The 23,756-nt window shown below is 42.5% G+C and overlaps 1 protein-coding gene and 1 long non-coding RNA gene across 4 annotated transcripts in view; one reads left to right on the plus strand and one right to left on the minus strand.

Moving 5' to 3' along the window:
* LOC107185089 overlaps positions 1-1,086 on the plus strand; it is a 1,362-nt gene extending 276 nt beyond the window's left edge. Inside the window, exon 2 of the long non-coding RNA XR_001516009.1 lies at positions 171-1,086. This is a non-coding gene — a long non-coding RNA (uncharacterized LOC107185089). The remainder of the gene's footprint in view (positions 1-170) is intronic.
* A 10,855-nt stretch (positions 1,087-11,941) lies between these two features.
* The window catches only part of GMEB1 (glucocorticoid modulatory element binding protein 1), a 37,920-nt gene continuing 26,105 nt past the window's right edge, over positions 11,942-23,756 (minus strand). For all 3 annotated transcript variants that reach the window (XM_015572305.1, XM_006776502.2, XM_006776501.2), the window contains exons 7-10: positions 20,634-20,765; positions 19,262-19,399; positions 18,110-18,232; positions 11,942-15,119 (exon numbers count right to left, since the gene is read on the minus strand). In XM_015572305.1, the coding sequence (XP_015427791.1) occupies positions 14,419-15,119; positions 18,110-18,232; positions 19,262-19,399; positions 20,634-20,765 (1,094 nt within the window). In that variant the 3' untranslated portion in view covers positions 11,942-14,418. The remainder of the gene's footprint in view (positions 15,120-18,109; positions 18,233-19,261; positions 19,400-20,633; positions 20,766-23,756) is intronic.

Raw genomic sequence — 23,756 nt, forward strand, 5'->3', positions numbered from 1 at the left:
AGATGGTGTCAGGAACTTGCTCAGGTGACAGAGTGATAGGAACTTGAACCCCGGCAGTCTGATCTCTCAACTGGGAATATGAGTCCCACGTGGTAGTTGGAGTTCAGGAACGATGGAAATCAGAGTAATTTGAGGGAAAGCTTTTCAGCTCGGGGCGCCATTTACAGGAGGCCGCCCCCACCGCCTCGGGGTTGGGGCCTAGGAGGGTGGGGACCGCAGGGTCGTACCACGAGGTTTTTAACTAATACCTGGAGGGAGTAACTTTAGCTGGAGAAACCCCACAAAAACCTTCCTCTCGGTGAGGAACCGGCCCCTGAAGCCTGAGAGACCTTAAAATAAACCTGTTCCCAGCTGCCGATGGCACCCCACCCCCACCGGCGAGGAAACGCCGGAGAGGGTCCCAGAGCCCCCAGGGAGACTTCCTGGGGGCGCTGCCTCCGAAAGACGCCCCTCCCCAGGTCATCCTCCTGTTAGCAGACAGCAAAAGAAAACGTGCCCAGGGAACAAGAACAGAAACACCCACCGAAATTTGGTTCCCTGCAAGAAATAGTCATTGCTGGGAGGAGAATCTACACTTTTTTTTTTTAGAATCTACAATTTTTTTAGGATAGTCACTATCCACGCCCCCCCCTCCCGTAATCTGTGGCCTTTGTTTCCAATGAAGTCACCCCTCACACATCTACACAAAATTTTTCATGACTTTCAAGGAGTCCGGAGAATCTATTAGGTCCATGAAGTCTATGGACTCCAAACGGAAATGTCCTGCCCTGCCCGGTAGCTCAGTTGGTCGGAGCGTCGTCCCGCTGAGCCGGGTGGTGGCAGGTTCCACTCGGTGAGCACATGCCGGAGCCTGCTGGTGTGTGCACGGATCGGTGGAACCGCCGACCTCTCCCTCTCCCCGCCCTCATTCCCTCCCCTCCCCCCGCCCTCTCCCCGCCTTCCTCTCTCTCTAAAATCAATTAAAAAAAGAAAATGTCCTTACCTGAGGAAGAAAGGAAATTAATGCTACTTGAATACCTGCTCTGTGTTAGGTTTTGTTACGTGTTTTCAAAGCCTTAATAAAGGCTTTCAGCATCTTCAAAATAATTTGTCCGTCTCTCCATTTTACAACGCGGGAGGGGGGGGAGGGGGGACCCAGAGAAGTTAAGTAATGTGTTCAAAGTCACAAAGTTATTAAATAGGTGTATCTGACACCAAGAAGAACATAATAGTGTCAGTCTGCCCCCGAGAGAATCCTGTATTCAAGAATCAGAATCCAGAAGCGATCAAAGGATGGGCAAAAGCATTTTTAATCAGAGGCAAACCCACCTCATGCAGAGGTATTTGATCCTAGGATAGCCCAATAGCTTTTGGTATTGCAAATAGTAGTAAACAGATAAATAATGCACTATTAAGTGTCAACCTGATACCATTCGCACCCTGGATACAGGAGGCTTTGGTGGACTCAGTAGTAAAATAAATGATATCATGGCATCTTGGATTTTGCGTCATAATTATGCTCCCAGTGCTCAATTCATTTTTTTCTGCCTATAATTGCATTTATGGCTGGAATAAATAAGGTCAGACACCACATGTGATGGACTTCTGGAAAAGACAATAAAATGTCAAGTCGCAGAGCATAGGTCCCACCAAGGGAATAAAAGAAACCTAGTAACCTTCTTTTAAAGCTACTCAGCCACTTTAACCCCATGGCCCAGATTTATGTATAAACTGTAAGCAGTTGCCTACACTTATTCCTGAAATCAGCATAGTAAAAGGAAGATTGACCGGGAGTCAAACCTGGGGGGTGGGGAGAGACCAGATTTGCAACATCTGGTAAATTACTAAACCTTTCAGAGATTTCCTCATTTGATAAAGGGGATAGTACCTCCTATGGCTGGTTGTGAAGATAACGTTTAAAAAAAGACATTGAAGCAAGTCTAGTACATTGTAGATTCCTGTAATTCCATTATGGCATGATAGTGAAAATTCCTTCCTCCCAATAATGATATCTTCTTGGTGCCTGAAATTATTAGATCCTTTGGGATTACTTACTGTCATCTGGGAGTTCCCAGTTAAAATGCAAATATTCTTGGAGAGAAGGGTAATTAATCTCTAAACTAGGATTTCAGTTTACCAGATTGATTTTGATAGGCCCCTGAACAGAACACACAAAACTAATATATTTAATCACTGGGAAGAGGGAGAGGAAGTCTGGAGTGAGGGGTATCATTTTATGTGACAGACCCCTCATGGTTTGAGAAAACAAAACTGTTCTAGTCATGGGTCTGTGTTCCAGCTGCAGCTCTGCAACTGGGTAGATAAAGCATTCAATCCCTCTTTCAACCAGTAATTATTGAGGGCCAGGCAATGTGCTGGAGAGAACGACTTAAGAGTTAACTTTCCCTTGAAGCCTATAGACTAGTCAGGGAAACCGACTGTAAGCAAATAGTTATTCAGTTAAAGTTGCGCAAAGTGCAATGATAAAGCACAGAGGAACTGGCCTGGGGGGTGTGGGGGACAAAGGAAGTTTTCCCTGAGGTGGTGAGCTTCAGCTAAAGCCTGAAGGATAACCAGAAATTGACCAGACAGTGAGAGAAGGGAGTGGGGGAACAATAGTGCAAAGGCCCCAAGCAGGGAAAGTGCTTGGCACCAGTGAGGAACTGAAAGAACGCCAGCATGACTGGCACATAATGAGAAAGAGGGTGGCACCAGACAAACTGGAGAATTGAGCAGAAAGGAGAACTATAGGAACTGAAGATGTTAGCTGCAAAGGATCAGCTGGTAACAGGTTAATAGCATAGCATTCTCAGGTTTCTGCTTTAGATGATGTTAACTCTCTTTAATTCTGGTTGCAGTGTGGGAAATAGATTTAGGGAGAAAAGAAAAGGTTGGGAATTAGAAGAGTATTGCAGTAAGTCCAGGCAAAAGATATGGTGCAGCCCTAGCTGGTTTTGCTCAGTGGATAGAGCGTCAGCCTGCGGACTGAAGGGTTTGATTCCAGTCAAGGGCCCATGCCAGGGCTTGTGGGCTCGATCCCTAATAGGGGGCGTGCAGGAGGCAGCTGATCGACGATTCTCTCTCATCATTGATGTTTCTATCTCTCTCTCCCTCTCCCTTCCTCTCTGAAATCAATAAAAATATATTTTAAAAAAAGATATGGTATAATATAATGGCAGTGAAGACAGTGAGAAATGGGCATTTTAGGAGGTAAATTAGAGGTATTAGTGATTGATTGGATTTGGGGGAGGGCATTAAAAGAGGATCCGGTATCAAGGATGATATCTCATTTTCACCTGAGGACATGCTTAGAGAGAGGAGGGAAAGAAAAACATAGATGTTGTCTGTGATCAAACCCAGGTAGGGGCACTGACCAGGAACTGACCCAGCACAAGACAATGCTTAACCAACTGAGGCACTCCAGCCGGCCTAATGGTACCTGGTTTGATTTGAGTAATTGGGTGGATGAGGTTTCAGTTCCTAATATCAGAGGGAATACTGGAGGAGATTTGTAGGGTTGGAGAAAGATTATAAATTTATCTTTGGAGAAGATAAAACATTAGATAGAAATGTTCTGTAAGCAAAGAGTTTGGAGCATAGAGAGGAAAAGAGGGCTTGGAATACAAATCATGGAGATTTGGGGATAGTGATGTTAGTTGAAGCCAAAGGAGTCTATGATATAGTTCCTCAGAAGAGGAAGAGAACAAAAGGCCCAGCACCAAACCAGAGAGATATAAAGGGAAACAGAGACAGTAAATAATTTCCTCACTCAGGCTATTTCCATCCCGTGTGGGGCGTGCAGGTGGCAGCCTATCAGTGATTCTCTCTCATGGATGTTTCTAACTCTCTATCCCTCTCCCTTCCTCTCTGTAAAAAATCAGTAAAATATATAAAAAAAAAATACAAGGCAGTGTGCTGTATAATTTTGTTGACCAGTCACCCAATACATTCGATAAAAAGCATTCAATAAAAATGCTTAGCAGTCCTCCAGGAAGTGAGAAAGGTAGTGATAATGTAATGAGTTTTTCATAAAGTTGATGGTTGGCTTTAAGTGCAGGTATGTTTTTATGAATTACTGAATGGAGGTGTGAAAAGAGAAACCTGAGACCAGGCTTCAGGAAAAAAAGACAGCTGGGCGAAGTGGCCTTAAGACACTAGGAATTCACAGCTGTATATATCCAAGAACAGATGTTAGAGACATCAAGGGCAAAAAAGAATCAAGAAAGAGCCAGCAGTTGAAGAAACCTTGAAGATTCAACTCAGAGTCTAGAGCTGAGAGCAGGATTTTTAAGCTTTTTAAAAATTGATTTTTAGAGAGGGAAGAAGGGAGAGAGAGAGAGAGAGAGAGAGACTTCAGTGTGAGAGAAATGTCAATCAGCTGCCTCCTGCAGGCCCCCTACAAAGGACTGAGCCGGAAACCCGGGCATGTGCCTTTGACAGGGATTGAACCAGCAACCTTTCAATGCACAGGACGATGCCCAACCAACTGAGCCACGCCAGCCAGGGCAAGAGCAGAAATGCTTAGCAGTCCTCGAGGAAGTGAGAAAGGTAATGATAATGTAATTTTTCATAAATCTAAATTTATTCAAAGCAGAGAACTATTCTTTATTCTGAGATTATTTTTCTCCTACCTTTTTGAAGTAAAAATGCCCTTTCTTTTCAAATGATGCTAATAACAGTTGGCCATTAAAAAATATGTCCAGCTGAAACCGGTTTGGCTCAGTGGATAGAGCCACGGCCTGCGTACTAAAGGGTCCCAGGTTCGATTCCGGTCAAGGGCATGTACCTGGGTTGCGGGCACGTCCCCAGTGGGAGATGTGCAGGAGGCAGCTGATCGATGTCTCTCTCTCATCGATGTTTCTAACTCTCTATCTCTCTCCCTCTCCCTTCCTCTCTGTAAAAAATCAATAAAATATATTTTAAAAAAAAATATGTCCACATTGCCCTAGCTGGTTTGGCTCAATGGAGTGTCAGCCTGTGGACTGAAGGATCCTGGGTTTGATTCCAGTCAAGGGCACATGCCTGGGTTGCTGACTCATCTCCAGTTGGGGGTGTGTAGGAGGCAGCCAATCAATGATTCTTTCTCATTATTGATGTTTCTACCTCTCTATCCCTCTCCCTTCTTCTCTCTGAAATCACAACTTGATTCCCAGTAGGGGGCGTGCAGGAGGCAGCCAATTGATAATTCTCATCATTGATGTTTCTATCTCGCCTTCCCTCTCTCTTCCTCTCTGAAATCAATAAAAATATATATATATATTTTTTTATTGATTTTTTACAAAGGAGGGAGAGGGAGAGCCAGAAACATCTATGAGAGAAACATTGATGAGCTGTCTCCTGCACACACCCTACTGGGGATGTGGCCGCAAGTGAGGTACATGCCCTTGACCGAAATCGAACCTGGGACCCTTTAGTCCGCAGGCATTGGCTCTATCCACTGAGCCAAACCGGTCAGCGCTGTTTTTTAAAAATATATCCATATTTAGTAAAATATGATCTTGGGCCCAGCTGATGTGGTAAAAAAATTAAAGCAAAAACTTTCATGTCAAGTGCTGTTTGACGGCTTTACTATTGCCAATGTCAAGGAAAAGAGGATGCATACATGCAGTCAAAAACCAAATTTTCACATATTTATCATGATATTTTCTATGTAACTTTACTTTTCCCTTCCTCTCTGAAATCAATAAAAATATTTTTTAATGTATATATAATCTTGGGAACCTCATGTTGGTTACTAAGACTTCGGTGGGGGGAGGGCTTCTTTTATTGATACATAGAGTCTAAAAGTCCAAATAGCACTGTGCTAAGGAACAGTTTACATTATAATCTCAATCTAATACAATAGGCTGGAGAGAAAATGAAGCATAAACAAGATTTCTGGAAATAGCGCCAAGGGGAAGTGAAGCTAGGGAGTCCCTGGAAGGACTGGTTCCATATTCATCTGTGCCAAGAAAAAAATAGTTAAACCAATGCAAATAGTTAAACTATTTGTGGCAATTTTCACTGATAAATTATTTTGGTCCTTAGGTGGTAGCTACAAAGAACTTAAATAATTAAGAATATGAGAGGCCATGTCCAATTTGATCAAAAAGACTAATCAGAATGTCTCAGTCAATGGAAGTATTAACTTAGCATTTCTGAGGCATAGAACTTTAATTTTCATCTCTGGAGCTGGAGAATATTTGCTTTTTGTTCAATCGGCAAAGGCTTTATAATACTATCAATGTTCTATGGAGTAGGTTCCCTGTGTAAAACTGGCACATGGGGTTGGGCTTAGCAAAGAAATGAAGGAGTTCTAACCCAGGGACACTGACATCAGCATCATCTCAAACAAGGCCATTAACAAATCAGTACTTCCTGTGACAGGTGGACAGATGAGCTATCAGGGGTGGGCAAACTTTTTGACTCAAGGGCCACAATGGGTTCTTAAACTGGACCGGAGGGCCGGAACAAAAGCATGGATGGAGTGTTGGTGTGAACTAATATAAATTCAAAGTAAACATCATTACATAAAAGGGTACAGTCTCTTTTTTTTTTTAGTTTTATTCATTTCAAACAGGCCGGATCTGGCCCGTGGGTCGTAGTTTGCCCACGGCTGCTAGATTCTAAAATCCTTCAGCAGGTAAGCAGACTTTCCCAAAGCTCCAGTACACCCTCTCCAGTACTCTTAAGAGAGGGTGAGTGGGATTTGCTGCCCATCAGATAGCAAAATCAGATCCACTGCCCCAGATCTCTGAAATCTCAACTAAGTTACATCAAGATCTAGGCCCAGTCCTAAAACTAAAAATTTTAATATACTAAAAGTTGAATGTAAAAAAAAAATACAATTTAAGGAGCAACTGAACATGTTATCAAGTCAAACATTATTATAAAGTGATTTGTTGCAAGGCTCCTTTTAGATATTAAGATTCTTTAGTATATTTTAAAACTATTTCATTAATTTGATGGGTACCCTATGCTTCAAAATGTATGTTGTTTAGAGTAGAAGATAAATGTTAGTTTACTCAATGTAAAATGAAGTAAATAATGCTATCTACCACATAGCACTGTTGTGAGGATCAAATGGTTTAACATATATAAAGTGCTTAGAACAATGCTTGCTTGGTACATAGTTTCCCTTCAATAAGTACTGGTTGTTACTATTACTACTAGAGGCCCAGTGCACAGATTTGTGCACCAGTGGAGTCCCTCAGCCTGAAACAAGCTCTCTGACATCCCCCAAGGGGTCCCAGATTGCGAGAGGGCTCAGGCCAGGCCAAGGGACCCCACTGGTGCACGATCGGGCCAGGGAGGGCTCCAGGGCATGTCTGGCCCATCTCACCTAGTCCCCATCAGCCAGACCCCAGCAGCAAGCTAAACTACCTGATGGAGCATCTGCCCCCTGGTGGTCAGTGCGTGTCATAGCAACTGGTTGAATGATCAGACACTTAGCATATTAGGCTTTTATGTATATAGATTGCATCAAGTATCTATCAAGCTCTACTACATGCCAGGCACTGTTCCAGAGGGTGTAGAAATAGTAGTGACTAAGAGATAAGAAAGGTCTCTGCTCTCATAGAACTTCCATTCTAGTTGGGAGAGAAAAAAAATAAATGTATGTCAGGTGATAAGTAAAATGGAGAAATAAAGCAGGATAAAGGCAAATAGGAAGTATAGTGTGGAGAAAGGTTGCCATTTTTTATAGTGTGGATTGTCAGGGAAGTCCTCTCTGATAAGGTAACATGAACAGACTTGAAATGAGAAAAAAAGCTTTGTAGTTATCTAGGGAAGAGTGTACTAACAGATTATTAAATAAAAAAATAATAAAGCTACCAAAATAAGTAGGTCTAGGTTTGTAATACCTAATACTAAGGGACAGGATCTGTAAAGAAGCTATGCCCCACCTAAGATAGGCCTCAGTTCCAGTCAAGTGTTGCTATGAGGAAATGTGAACCAGTGTTATCAGATCTTCTATTTTTTTAAAACTGTACCTTGTATTTTTTCATGTGAATTGCCTTAACTTTTGAAACTGTATAGGCATAAATGCATATATAAATGTTCATCAAGCCCTAACAGGTTTGGCTCAGTGGATAGAGCGTCGGCCTGCCGACTGAAGGGTCCCGGGTTCGATTCTGGTCAAGGGCATGTACCTTGGTTGTGGGCACATCCCCAGTAGGGGGTGTGCAGGAGGCAGCTGATTGATGTTTCTCTCTCATCGATGTTTCTAACTCTCTATCCCTCTCCCTTCCTCTCTGTAAAAAATCAATAAAATATGTTTTTTAAAAATGTTTATCAAGAGACATGCAAGAATGTTCAGAGGCATTATTTATAGCAGCCCCTAACTGGAAACTACCCAAGTGCCCATGATTAGAATGGATCAGCTATGGCATAGTAACAGTTTCTACACGGCAATGAGGAGGAACCAACTACAGTTTTTACACATTATGGGTGAATCTCACAATATAATGTTGAGTGGGGAAAAAAGCCAGTCACAAGAGTTCAAAAACAGGTAAAAAGCTATGGGTGTTAGAGCTATGGTGTAGTGGTTACCCTGGCTGGGTGAGGTGCTGGTAAATTTTTTTTTCTTGATCTGGAAACTGATTTTATGGGTGTGTTCAGTCTGTTAAGTTTTTCAAATTGTGCAGTGAATTGTGACTTTCCTGTTTGCACTTATACTTCAATAAAAAGTTAAGACAAACAAAAACATGGGCCAAAGTATGTCTTCAGGCTGAATCAGGACTGTGGAATTCTAGTTTGCTCTGTAATACATGATTTCTTTAGAGAAAACATGAAAGAAATTACCCCCCCAGACCCCCCTCCCCCCCAAAAAACTTATATTTTGAAATGCAGGTAAACCAATGATTCTCAACCTTGGCTGCACATTAGAATTACCTGGGAATCTTTTTAAAATCCTGATTTCTGAGCCTCATCCTCCGGAAATAACAAAGAAACAGAATTTCTGGAGGATGAGGCCCAGAAATCAGGATTTTAAAAAGATTCCCAGGTGATTCTAACGTGCAGTCAAGGTTGAAAACCACTGAGGTAAACCCTTCTGTGTATGATTTCCTTAGAGAGGCTCCTACAAAGCCCAATGAGGAACTTTATCTTCTGGGTCATTACCCAGCCTCACACTTACCCTTATACTGTATGTGATCCAATACTATTGTTCATCCTCAAACTAAGAGAAAAATGCACATACACACACACACACACACGCCATAACTACCAGTAAAGATAGAGAATTGGAAACCACACATGCGGGAGAACCCAGAGTCAATTTCAAAGTAGGGTCTGGTCTACTTTAGGTTGAAAGGGCACCCGATGTCTTTAGGCTGAGAGGCTCATAAGAGTAGAAATTTCTGGTAGTTGTGAAGAGGTAATAGGAATCATACTTTGCTTAAAGAGTTATCCAGGAAATAGGCATGTCTTAGCCTGAGTCACTGACCATAGGGAGAAAACCAAGCATATATAAAAGATAGGTCTTAGAGTCTGTGTGTGTTGGGGAACTTAGCTAGTCAGTACATTAGCACTTCCCAACGTATTTCAATTCACTAGAGTGAGGAAGGCTGTTTTAGGTAGTGAAACAGCAGTCTTTGGATGTATGCTGAGGTTTGGGTCCTGGGGGTGCCTTGAGAAATAATTTTCTCCAGTTGAAAGTTACTAACACGGCAGAATTTGGGAACCAAATGCAATTTGGTTTGGGAAATAGTATGGATAAGGAAGTTAGAGGAAAGTAGAATCTTCCAGAAGTCAAATTGCATAGCTCAGGAAAAAGGTGTTCCAGAATTGGGAAGGAAACCTGGAAAGGACTCAACTAGAGCTTAGAAGACAAATCCCAGGGGCAAAGTCCAAATCTAGCAGAACTGATCCCATGAAGTCCCTTGCCTAGTGCAACCACCTCAGTGATTACTGTATTACATTACAGACTACACAAGAATTTCGCAGGGAGGAGGTATCCTAAGTGTGAGGGAACTGTACTAGATAAGTTATCTGAAAATGCAGGGACTAGTCTAGTATCCGAATTTTTTTCTCAGAAAGGACTACTTCCTCAGGAGTATTGCCCAAAGTGAGTCCCAAACTCATGCATATTTTTAGAATGCCATCTTTTCTTTATCCTTCCCACCTTCTTGACCTGGACCCATTATAACTCAATGAACTAGTAATCCCATATTTCATACTTGATTTTACTAGTACTATTTTTATAATAAAACTAGGGGCCCGGTGCACGAAATTCATGCATGGGGGGAGGAGGGGTTCCCCTCAGCCCAGCCTACACCTTCTTCAATCAGGGACCCCTCGGGGGATGTCTGACTGCCGGTTTAGGCCGATCCTGGGGATTGGGCCTAAACCGGCAGTCAAACATCCCTCTCACAATCCAGGTCTGCTGGCTCCTAACTGCTCACCTGCCTGCCTGCCTGGTTATCCCTAACTGCCTCTGCCTGCTGACCTGATTGCCCCAACTGCCCTCCCCGCCAACCTGGTCATCCCCAACTGCATCCTCCCCACTGGCCTGGTTGCCCCTAACTGCCCCCTCTCCCCTGCCAGCATGGTCGCCCCTTACTGCCCCCCTGCCAGCCTGGTTGCCCCCAACTAACCCCCCTAACCCCCGTCGGCCTGGTTGCCCCTCACTGCTGGCCTGGTCACTCCTCACTGCCCCCCACTGGCCTGGACGCCCCACACAGCCTGCTGCTCAGTTGTTTGGTCGTCCCTCACTAATCCCCCTGCTGACCTTGTTGCCTCACTCAGCCTGTTCGCTCATTTCGGATGTGACAGCCCCTGGCTCTTTATATATATAGATGTTACCAATATCTATATTTCCTACAATACAAACTTACCTTTAGTGAGTTTTACGAAAATGAGATAAAATGACATCTCTAAAGAGCATCATCCACCTAACCTGAATATTAATTTCCAAGGTATTTGGATTAACATTGGTTCTCCTTCCCTAATGTGGACAGACATGTAAAAGAAACTTCAGTGAAGTGACTTTGAATCCTGAATACTCAAGTCTATTGTCCATTTTTATTTCAAAATAACTGGGATTGGTTTTTGTTTTGTGGGAGTGGGAGACAGGGAAGGAGCCTGAAACAGAGAATAAAGTGGGGGCCAAATAGGGACACGGCCAAGGTGAGACATTTGTACAGTTGACTCTGAGGCCTTTGTAGAAACCACATGACAGGAAGGTTTGGGCATTTACCTTCCACCAGCTAAATTCCAGTCTTGCACTGGATTCATCTGATGGAAACTTGGAGAAGCTGACACATGACTTGGTTTTCTCCAGTAGGGTACTCTTGGGAGAAACATCCCATGCTGTTGACTTAGCGTGGCTCTGGAGGCAAAAGCAGCAAGAGACTAAGGGTTGTTTTTCTCTTGTATAAATAAACCCAACTACTTGAAAATGGAGTACAAAAAGAACACAAGTGGCTGAAAATGGTCTCTCCTAAATCAGCTTAGGGTCACACCAACAGAAAAGTATCTCATATTTGCTGACCCCTGCTCCCCAACTGGGTTAGGTACTTGATCCTTTGTTTTCTCAGCTCCCAGCCAAGAACTTTATCACTGTACTTACTCCAATAAGATCAGTGGTTGAGCTTCAACCTGTGTACCAGGAGATCAGTTAGATTCCCAGTCAGGGCACATGTGGGCTCAGCAGAGGGCATGCAGGAGGCAGTCAATCAATGATTCTCTCTCATCATTAATATTTCTTCTCATCATTGATGTTTCTATATCTTTCTCACTCTCCCTTCATCTCACTAGAGAACTTAACCTCTTTCTGCCTTTGGTGGTCTGCTGAAACCTACGGATCAATCCTCGTAATAATGCTTTTCAATGCATGAAATAAAATACATAGGATTACAAAGGAAACAATTATATTGAAGTATAATTCCAGACAATATCTGGAGTATGAATTCCTTGAGTGTACAGACTGACTGTGTTTCCACCTCTGTACTGCCAGTGCCTAGCACAAAGCCTGGCACATAAATCATACTTATAAATGTTTATTGAATGAATGAACAGAAAGATAGATGGCTACTGCAAAGTCAACCTGAGGAATGATTCATTGAAAATGCCTGTGCACAGACCAATGGCTTGAATATGTCTCACCCCATATAAGATCATTTACACCAGGGCTGTGAGGGAACTCCCACTCAACAATGGGTGTTATAGCATCTAGCAATAATGACAAGCTATTGGAAGACCAGAAAACAACAAAGCTCATGTATTTCCACTAGCTGGAATATACAGAAAGTAAAAGTAAACAGGCTCTGTTAGCAGGAAATCTCTTGACTTTGGAAGCATAATGTTCACACTACTTTAAAACACTACCAAAAGCTCTGATGGAGGGAAGAAAGGAACCTGAACTAGTGTATAAGTGTTCTCCAGGGCTGCTCCTCTGTCCTGAAATGGGACTCCTGTCTCTGGGAAAGAGAAAAATGTCCCTAAAAACCACAATAGGGATGATATTCCTTTCTAGGTTCAAGTAGCAGTTTTACTCTTAGACAGAAATACTGGTTTTGTTTATGTACTAACAGAAAACCTAAAGAAGCAAGAAAAAAAAAGCCACTTTCCTCACTAAAGATATATAAAGGGCCAAAGGTCTATTCTAAGCTGACTGCTACATCTATTAAATATTTTGAAAAGAAAAATACAACCCCAAGACAATTTTAAAGTTGAAAACTACAACTGTATGGGGTTCAGAAATCTCACCCTTAAGGCTTTTATGACTGACCTTCCTAAGTTAAAGGGCTTCTCCAGCTATATACATCCTTCTGAGGGGTAGCAGAACTGTTTCCACTTGCTTGACAACAGGGTTTCCAACATCTGCTGGAAGAAACATGGCTTCAAGTGGGTGCCTTCTTAAAAAAAAAAAGTAACTACAGGTCTAAGTTTTAATTAAAAACAAAAACAAAAACCCTCCCACTCCTTAGGTGTGTGCTTTTTTGACCTATTTTTCCTTTATACTGTCTGCAGTTTCCCTATATTTTTCCTAATGCAGTAAACAATGCAACCAAAAGAAATAAAAACCAGGGTCCACTCTTACCCCAAACACTGAAGATGGCCAAAGAGAAGTAATCAAAGCACAGAAAATGGCCCAGCTCTAAATATACAAAAAACATTAAAAAAGAAAGAAAACAAGACACACACCCCCCAAAGACATTATTATTGACATTTCTGGTACATTTCCTATAACATAATGTTGCAGACAATGCTTCTTTCCCAGGGAGTCCAGCTTGCTCAGTAGGAGACATCCATTCGGTGCCTCAGGATAGGCTAGGGGTGTTGAGTCTTCCTGCCAAGCCTAAGGCTTTTTTTACGAGCTCAGTCTCACAGAAAGATCTGTGGTATAAATGACTCTAGAAGGGGATGAAGGCAGGCACCTGTCACTGTTCTCCAAATCAGCTAAAAAGCTGAAGAGCATGGGATCCAGGAGACAGATGCCATTAACAGTTAAGGGATAGAGGGTAGAACAAGAGGAAGCACCAAATGAGTGGCTGCTTTTGGTTCCAAAGCCAAAAGAGGGCCCCACCAAAAAGGGCAGCTGGTCTGGATGAAGAATTCCTCTGCTCCTGGAGTCATGCAATAAAATGATGGGCTTGGAGCCTCACCCCACAACAGCCACAGTCCAAGAACCAGAGCAATTTACACCATATCACACAGTTCACGGAGTAATGGACTGATCCTAGTTTAGAAAGGTAAGTGCTTTGACAAAGTTGGGGGCAAGGTGGGGTTGAGTCCCAAAGCGCAGCTGTGACATCCCTGGATTTCTAGTTCTCCTGATGCTACTTGCTCCATGCCAATGTACCTTCCACTTACCACTGGCCTCTCCTCAAAATGGCACCTATAGTGGTAACCCTCAGAGGTACCAAGAGGCATCAGTTGCACTTCTGGAAATAAGGTAATTTCTTTGCCCCATCCTGGCAAAGCACTTCCCTTTTTAAACTGCTGCTCCAAGCAACAGAGTTCCCCCTCCAGCAGAGTTCAACTTCCTTTCAGAGTTTTGCACTGGCCTCGAAGGGCCCATTCCAGGATACAAAATAAATTTCCTTCTGCATCCATGTGTGAGTGGGTTGCCTTCCATTATCAGGTCTGTGTTCTACAGTTTGGTCAATGCATCTTTAAGAAAATAAAACCACATGCGTACACAGATAGATTAGCCTGGAAAGGGCTTTTGGAATAGGTTTCTGGTTATCTTGATGCCTCTCCTAAAAGAAATAACTTTCTTGGTGCAAGAGGATGAGGACATTGAGTGACCTACTCTCAACTTCTGGAAGGACAGCTTGTTTTGTCCATTTTTTCAATGAGGGGGTGGGAGGGACCCAACGTATTCAGTTACATCAATGAGATTTGTTTTTCTTTTTAAAAAAAGGATCCTACATGGAAATGAGTGGGACAATGATAACAGTAAACAAATATTTAAAATTTCAAACCAAAACATATTTCCTGGCCCCAAATCCCCAGTTAATCCTCTAAGACCACAATCTCCACATTGTGGACTTGATGCTGATGTTCTTCCATCTCAGCCACAACTTTCTCCTCAGTCCTAAGCTCTGTCTCCAAAATGACTGCTTTGCCCTCAGTATCCTCAGCCTCTGGGTCTGGGGCTGGGTCAATCTCAATGATGGTCTGCCCATCCTCTGAGGTGCTTTCAACAGCCTGGATTGCTGAGGTCAGGCCAGACTCCATGGCCACCAACTCCACAGGGCTCACCATAGTGGTCATGTTGCCCAGGGTATTCCCATCCTGCATGGCAGTAGAGCTTAGCAGCGCCAAGCTAGAAGAAGGGTGGATGGTCACTGTGTCTGGTGAGCTGCTCTTGGCAGAGGAGACCACTGTGGCATAGCGGAAGAGCTGAGGGCCAGAAGGCAGTGTGTGGACAGTCACAGGACTGGAGCCCTGGCTGAGGGTGGCCACTGGAAGATTGCCCATGGAAAATGACTGACCCACTGGGGTGATCGTGATGGGTGAGATGACTGTGAACTGAGGCTGCTGGACAGGAGGAGATGAGCTCAGGACGGTGGTGGAGGCTGGCCGCTGGAGTCGAGGCCTTTTTGGAGGCTTAGGAGTGCTCACAGGCATCAATACCACATTTTGAACTGTCTGGGATTTCAGCCTCTGATCCTGAGCTTGTTTCTTCTGCTCTTCCAACTGGCGTTCCAAGTCTATGGAAAAAAAGATAGACTTTGTGTGGATGGAAGTATAATCTTGGGAACAGTAAAATGGGAGTGAGGGGACCTGGGGTTTTGCCACTCTGTAGCCTCAAGAAAGTCACTTCATTGTTTTTATTATTTTTTAATTATTATTATTTTTTGCTTCATTGTTTTTAAGAAGAAACTAAACTGGATGACTTGTTAATCTCTTCAGTAACAACATTTCCTTGTATGATTATAGGCAGGGCAATAATCCAGGATCTTTTCTAGCTGTGATCCTACTATAGCTCAACTCTAGAAGCTCCTGTGGCATTTTGTCACCTGTCACCGAAATGCAAACCAAAGCAACCTCCAGTTGGTCTAGCAGCTAAGATATGCCCTGCCTCAAACTACAGATGAAGATAAGAAATATCTTTACAATCCCTTTGGAACTGCAATGGATCTACAATGGCCACTCTAGAACACAGTGATTCCCAAACTGTGCTTCAAAGCAGGATCACCTGGTGAACCAAATGGCCTTAATCTACTATTAGCCCCCAGAGAAGTCTGGAGAAAGTTACAGAGGAAGTTTCTAAGAAATACAGAACTGAGGAGGTCTTGAAGTTCCAAAATGACTGACTTAAGGTCACAGAGCCTGGGACAAAAGTCTCTGATGGCCAACTTGGTGGCTTTTCCATCACAATATACCTATCACTACCTCTTTCCAGGTGTCCAATTCAACCTTGTGACCACTAGTGAATCTGGTTCTACACCAGAACGTCTGTATTATTACTTAGTACCTGATAAACAAGCAATAAATAATCAGTTACACCTTTAGAGCACTTTGTTTCCTATGGAACACCAAGAGCTAGTTAATTACTTGCTTGGAATAAAAGGAGTAGGTAGGGATCAAGGACATGTTCACAGATTTTAAAATACGGCTTTTTAAAGTCACGATATACTACATTTTTTCCATTTTCAGTAGTAATCAAAAAAATGTGAACCTAAACAAGATAAAAATAAAATCTGTAATTTTTAAAAAGCTAAATCAGGGATTACTATAATAACAATGTCCAATGTTGGGGAGTTCAAACTGCTGGCATAAATTGGCATAATCTTCTTGGAAATTTGACAATAATTCACAGAAATCCATAAAAATAATATCAATACTATAACCTCAAGCTTAATCCTGGGAAGTAGTTGAAAAAAAACCTCAAAAATAGAAGTTATAGGCCTGGCCGGTGTGGTTCAGTGGTTGAGCATCGATCTATGAACTTGGAGGTCCCAGTTCAATTCCTGGTCGGGGCACATGTCCAGGTTGTGGGCTCCTTCCCCAGTAGTGGTGTGCAGGAGGCAGCCAATCAATGATTCTCTCTCATCATTGATGTTTCTATCTTTTCCTCTTTTGTCCTCTCTGAAATCCATAAACATATATTTTATTTTTTAAATATATTTTATTGATTTTTTAACAGAGAGGAAGGGATAGAGATAGTTAGAAACACCGATGAGAGAGAAACATCGACCAGCTGCATCCTGCACACCTCCTACTGGGGATGTGCCTGCAACCAAGGTACATGCCCTTAACCGGAATCGAACCTGGGACCTTTCAGTCCGCAGGCCGACGCTCTATCCACCGAACCAAACCGGTTTTGGCCATAAACATATATTTTAAAAATATATATATCTCTCTCTATCTATCTATCTATCTACATAAACTGGGTATAAAAATAACTTTAGAGCAACCTAAATTGTTCTTCTCTTATCAAATGATCTTTCAAGAGTCTTTGGGCTTTATAATTGACTATAATTTGTTCTACATCATTCAAAGGCTGATGATCCTCCTTGACTTATTTTATATCCTTCACCTGCTTTACCTCCTTCAAAAGCCTCTCTTGATTCCTTCCAGGTATAAGTGATAACTCCCTTTGTTCTTCCATCATACCTGCTAGAAGCCACTGTCATAAAACAGATTACTTTTTGCACTTATTTTTATGTCTGCTTTCCCTCGAGTTCCTTGAAGGCTCTCAATATTCAACATTATATTTCTAAAACCTAGTTTGAAGACCAGCACAAGGTAAGTACTTAATAAAAAGTTAAAATATCCATGTGCTCATCATTTATTACCACAAATAATGGAAAATAGGCTAAATCTGTATCTGTCAAAAGATTCAGTAATAATAATGTAAAAAAGACAAAAGCCAGTTTCTTCTGCCACCAATATTACTGGATTGATGGAGCATTCTTGCAGATATCCTAATTCTCCAAATGATATAGAAGGAGTACTGTGATGCTGGCTTCTTTCTCTTTTCCTTTGTGCCTTCTCTGCTTCCCACTACTTCACCCCACCTTGGTCCATATATACAGCAAAAGTCAAACATGATACTATGTGAGTTAAAAGAAATAAAAAAAAAAAAGAGGGAGTTGGGGGTGGGGGTAGGAAAAAGAAGCAAAGAAAGGCCTGGCCAATGTGGCTCAGTGGTTGAGCACTGACCTTTGAACCAGAAAGTCACAGTTCAATTCCTGATTAGGGCACATGCCCAGGTTTCAGGCTCAATCCCCAGTAGGGGGTGTACAGGAAGAGTTGATCAATGATTTTCATCATTGATGTTTCTATCTCTCTCTCCTTCTCCCTTCTTCTCTCCGAAATCAATAAAAATATTAAAAAGAAGCAAAGAAAATATATATATTTTAAAAAGAAGCAAAGAAAGAACCACGCCAGTCCCAACAAATGTCAACAAAGAAATGTCAAGAGTTGCCTGGCAGGCGTGGCTCAGTGGTTGAGCGTCAACCTATGACGGTTTGATTCCCGGTCAGGGCACGTGCTCAGATTGCAGGCTCAATCCCTAGTGTGGGGTGTGCAGGAGGCAGCCGATCAATGATACTGTCTCATCATTGATGTTTCTATCTCTCTTGTCCCTTCCTCTCTGAAATCAATAAAAAATATATTTTTTTAAAAAGAAAGAAATGGCAAGACTCAAAGGATAGTAGTTTATCACCTAAGAAGAGAGATAAATTACACATACCTGTCAGAGTATAGAGAAACTGCTCTTCTCCTTGCTCTATTTGGTTCCTTCTGTTGTCCAAAACCTTCTTAACTGTGTCCATTAGGCCAAATGTGTGTGCCACATTATTGAGAACAGCAGCATCTATTTAGAAGGAAAGACATGTCTGTCCACTTAAAACAGAAAGGTTTTCCACCAACTCCCTCTTGTGCTGTTTACAAATATGGAACAATCCAAAAATGACGGGACTAGTCTAATAAACAATTTTAACAAAGATGTATCACATGTATAACTAATTTAGATTTAATTGTTATATCTATATTAATATACTATTGACATATCTATAATTAATATCTATATTAATATAAATAAGAGAGAATTGAGAGAACTTTTTGGCACGCTGATAATGGCAATTATCAGGTAATTACCTGTGGAAAAAGCATGGCTAGACCTGAGTTCAAAACCCAGCTAAAGCCCTGGCTGGGTTTTTCAGTGGTTAGAGTGTCAGCCCATGCACCAAAGGGTCTTGGGTTCTATATCCGGTCAAGGTCACTTATTTCAGTTGCAGGTTCCCCAGCCACAGGAGGGGCTCTTGCAGGAGGCAACCAATCAATGTATCTCTCTCACGTTGATGTTTCTCTCTCTCTCCCCCGCCTCCTCCCTCCCTTCTATTCTTTCTAAAAATCAATGGGAAAAATACCTCGAGTGAGGATTTAAAAAAAAACACACCAGTTATGACCCTGGCCAGTGTTCTCAGTGGTTAGAGCATTAGCCCATGCACCAAAGTGTTATGGGTTTGATTCCTAGTCGAGGACACATGCCTGGGTTGTGGGTTCGATACCTGGCCCTGGTTGGGCTGCGTATGGGAGGTAATCAATCGATGTATTTCTCCACATCAGTGTTTCTTTCTCTCTCTCTCTCTCTCTCTCTCCCTCCCCCTCCCTAACTTCCCCCCTTCCACACTCTCAAAAAAAAAATCAATGGAAAAAATATCCTCAGGTGAGGATTAACACACACACACACACACACACACACACACACCCAGTTATGATCTTTAGAGAAGTAACTTCTATGAGCCTTAGTTACCTAGTGTGTAAAATTGGGATACCTATACATCAGTGTTTTCATGAGGCCAACAGGATAACTAGATATTGTTAGAATTAACACACTTACCTGTGACCTGGAAGGGCGCTTGAATGAGCCGCTGCTGATCTCCCCTGAGTAGCTCCTCTATTTCCTTCTGTATGTTGCATACAACCTCTTCCATCAGCCCTACATCAGCTATTCCTTTCCAGAACATCAAAGTGTCCTCTGGTACAAGAGGAATAAGAAAGATGGTAAACAAGGGATGCTACATATACTTAGGCACATTTCTACAGTGTATTAAATTCAAAATTATTTCAATTCAAAAGGATTCCTTTTTGGGCCACTTCTGGGAAAAGGGAAAAATCTTCTGGAGTATTAGCTGTCTCCCTAAGTTGGTAACTAATTATTTGGCCTCTTTAGCAAACTAGGGACTTGGGATAATTGCCTCATTTTGTCATGCCCTCAATTTGTCATTGCTCTGGCTAAAAGGAATAGGTATGTTCCTCTAATAAATATAACATATTAAATATTATTTATTTAAATAATTTAATTTAAAATTAAATATTTAAAATTTTAAAGTTAAATAATAAAGATATTAAAGGTATACTAAAATAAAGGTATATTCGCTCTAATCATATACTTCAAAAAACAAAGTAAAACAATTGAATAGGTGGTATTATAAACTCCCTGAAGTCAAAGGCTATGTCTTTTCATTCACCTGTCTGGCATCTAGCAACAGTACTAACTAAAAATAAGCAGCACCCTAGCCAGTTTGGCTCAGTGGATAGAGCATCAGCCTGCGGACTGGAGGGTCCCAGGTTCAATTCCAGTCAAGAGCACATGCACAGGGTGCAGGTTCGGTCCCCAGTAGGGGGCATGCAGGAGGCAGCCCATCAATGATTCTTATCACTGATGTTTCTATCTCTATCTCCCTCTCCCTTCCTCTCTGAAATCAATAAAAATATTTATAAATAAATAAAAGTAAGCAGCAATAAATATTTGTTAAATGAATAAATAAACGGAGGAGGATGTGAAGCCTCTCCTGATCCCCTCTAAGTGAATCATTATTAATCACCATCTTCTAAACCATCTGCTACCTAATTTTTTCTTCTAACATCTTGCAGCTTGGTTTATCTAAGAAGTATACCAAAGTTGGAAGTAATTTGACAGGATGAAAAGCATGGACTACAGTCAAACTCAGCTGAACTCAGCTCTGATACTTATTGGTTGTGTTACTGATATTAGGCAAGTTGCTGAACCTTTCTGAATCTCAATTTCTTCATGTGTAAAATGTGACTGCGGGATGTTGCACTGATTAAAGTAAGAGGTTTGCAGCTATAATTAATATTAATATGCATGAGACAAACCGGCAAAAGTAATTAAAAGGACTTCTGTGTCCCTAATTATAATTTTGATAAGGTCACAAAACTGTAAAATATCTGAGCCCATAGGAAATTACCTGAAATTTCCTCTGAGTCTTTCTTCACTCCCTCTTCTGTGGCCATGGTGACAGCAGCAGTGAGAGCTGAGTTCCATTCTAACCCTGCTTCTTCCATGCTCTCTTCTGAGATGGCAATCTGTGTGATGTTACCTAAAAACAGTCCATTAGCGATAAGCTCAGTAAATTTTAGAAAAAGTCATAACTATCTTCCATCTCATACTCAAAGCCCTGTTATTTTAATATTTAGCTTTTTGCCTTCAGATCCCTATATTAAAAACTAGAATCCTAGAAAAAGAAAAAAACAAAGAAACCTAGAACCCTAGGAAAACCAAGAAAAATACTGGATTTTCTAAAGAAAATCTGCCTTGCAAAGAAAATGTTTTCTTCTTACTCTGAATAGAAAGTGAAAGGTAACAACCCTAACCAGTTTGGCTCAGTGGATAGAGTGTTAGCAGACTAAAGGGTCCCAGGTATGATTATGGTCAAGGGGACATACCCAGGTTTCGGACTCGATCCCCAGTAGGGGGCATGCAGGAGGCAGCGAATCAATGATCCTCTCTCATCATTGATATTTCTATCTCTCTCTTCCTCTCCCTTCCTCTCTGAAATAAAAATATGTTTTAAAAAAGACAAGTGTGGACTCTACATGCTAGAAGATATCAATAATCAAGCAAAGAGCCCTGGCCGCGTGGCTCAGTCAGTTGGAGTGTCATCCCATATACCAAAAGTTGCAGATCCGGGGCACATACCTAAGTTTTGTTTTCAATTCCTGGTCAGCACCTACGGGAAGCAGCCAACCATTCAATGTTTCTCTATCACATTGATGTTTCTCTCTCAACCCCTTTCTCTCTCTAAAATCAATAGAAACAAATGCTCCAGTGAAAATCCTATATAATAAACTAGAGGCCTGGTGCACAAAATTCGTGCACAGGGCGGGGATTGTCCCTCAGTCCAGCCTGTACCCTCTTTAATCTGGGACCCCTTGGGGGATGTCTGACTGCCGGTTTAGGCCCAATCCCACCCTAAACTGGCAGTCAGACATCCCTCTCACGATACGGGACTGCTGGCTACTAACCGCTCACCTGCCTGCCAGCCTGATCGCCCCCTAACTGCTCTCCTGCCGGCCTGACTGACGCCTAACTGCTCCCCTGCTGGCCTGATCACGCCAACTGCCCTTCCCCTTCCAGCCAAATCGCCCCTAACTGCCCTCCCCTGCTGGCCTGATCTCCCCCAGGAGTGTTCTCCCCATGCGGTGAGCACAGTGGCTGCAGGAAGTGGGGCATCACAGCCTCCGATGTAAGGGCAGCCATCTTGTGGCAACCATCTTGTGACGATGTCACACAAGGGTGTTGCACGATGCCACCTAGGCTTTTATTATATAGGATGCCTAATATGCTAAGTGTCTGGTCATCCACTCAACCAATCAAAGTGTAATATGGTAATGATGTGCTAAGGCCACTCAACGGCTTGCTATGACATGCACTGACTACCAGGGGGCAGACAGTCAACCAGTCGACCAGTTGCTATGATGTGCACTGACCACCAAGGGGCAGACAGTCAACCATTCGACCAGTTGCTATGATGTGCACCTACCACCAGCGGGCAGACAGTCAACCAGTTGACCAGTTGCTATGATGTGCACTGACCACCAAGGGGCAGACACTCCAACTGGTAGGTTAGCTTGCTGCTGGGATCCGGCCGATCAAGAATGAGTGAGATGGGCGCCTCCCGCAGTCTCTCCCCAGCTGGCGAACCTTCTGTGTCCCTTCCTAGCCCTGATCAGCCCTAATCGTGCACCAGTGGGGTCCCTCGGCCTGGCCTGCGCCCTCTCACAATCCAGGACCCCCTCAGGGGATGTCGAAGAGCCGGTTTCAGCCTGATCCCAGAGGCCAGGCCGAGGGACCCCACTGATGCATGAATTCGTGCACCGGGACTCTAGTTAAAAAATAATAATAAGCAAAGAAGTAATATCAATATGGACAATAAATTAAGTAAAGGAGCTTTGGACAAATAAAAAGGAAGTATATAATTTCACAGCACTTTTCAAGTGGAAGAGTCACATGAACAAAAATTCAAACTGCTAGATATTTTATACTTTCCTGAAAAGAACTTAGGTTCCAAGAGATTTGGCTTCTACTCACCCAGTCAATACAGAATATTAGGTCTGATCAAAAGAAACCTAAAGAGGCATTTTTAAAGCACAGTACTTCCCCTTATATCCTTTAGTTCTTGTGACTCTGTCAGATATATTTATCAGTCTTCTTATGCCAAATGGTACCCAAGTGAAATGAGATTACTGAAAAAGTATTAGAACTATTGAACCATCTTTCTAATGTTTACCATGCATTGCAAAAAAGAAACAAAGAAGGAGGTCTGGCCAATAGGAATCATTTGGGAGAAAACAAAAATCTGTTTCTAAAGCATGGAATCCCATCCAAGATTACCATGACTTTTAAGGACATCAACAATCAGGAGATTTGAAATTAAGAAACCCAAAGAACATTGGGGGTAAACACATAATACAATATACAGATCATGTATTATAGAACTACTAGAGGCCCCTCAGCCTGGCCTGCAGGGATCAGCTGAAACCAGCAGTACTACATCCCCTGAGGGATGTAGTAGTGCGCAAAGCGGCAGGCAGCCAGGGAGTACCCCAACCCCGGGCCAGGTGCTGCACCACTCCTGCTCATCCTGGCCTAGCTATGCCTGCCTCCACAGTCCCAGTCTGGATGAGGGAGGGGCGCGCAGGGAGAGTGTCCACGAGAGAGGCTTGCGCCCCTGCAGCTGTGCTCGCCAGCCAGCCGTGAGCCTGGCATCTGGCGGCTGTTGGTCACCTAAGCGGCACTCCCGCTGTGGGAGCTCACTGACCACCAGGGGGCAGCTCCTGAGTTGAGCGTCTGCCCCCTGGTGTCAGTGCACGTCATAGCTACCGGCCAGTCATCCAGTCACTTAGGCTTTTATATATATAGATAACATCTAAAATCTATATAATTTCATTAACAAAGCTTAATAAAAAGTATAATAATGGTATATGGTACAGTTAGGATTATTTTATTTTATTTTTTGTTGTTAATTCTCATCCAAGGATATTTTTCCCATTGATTTTTTTAAAATATATTTTATTGATTTTTTACAACG

Source organism: Myotis davidii, unplaced genomic scaffold, assembly GCF_000327345.1.
Source record: "Myotis davidii unplaced genomic scaffold, ASM32734v1 scaffold228, whole genome shotgun sequence".
Lineage (NCBI taxonomy): Eukaryota > Metazoa > Chordata > Mammalia > Chiroptera > Vespertilionidae > Myotis > Myotis davidii.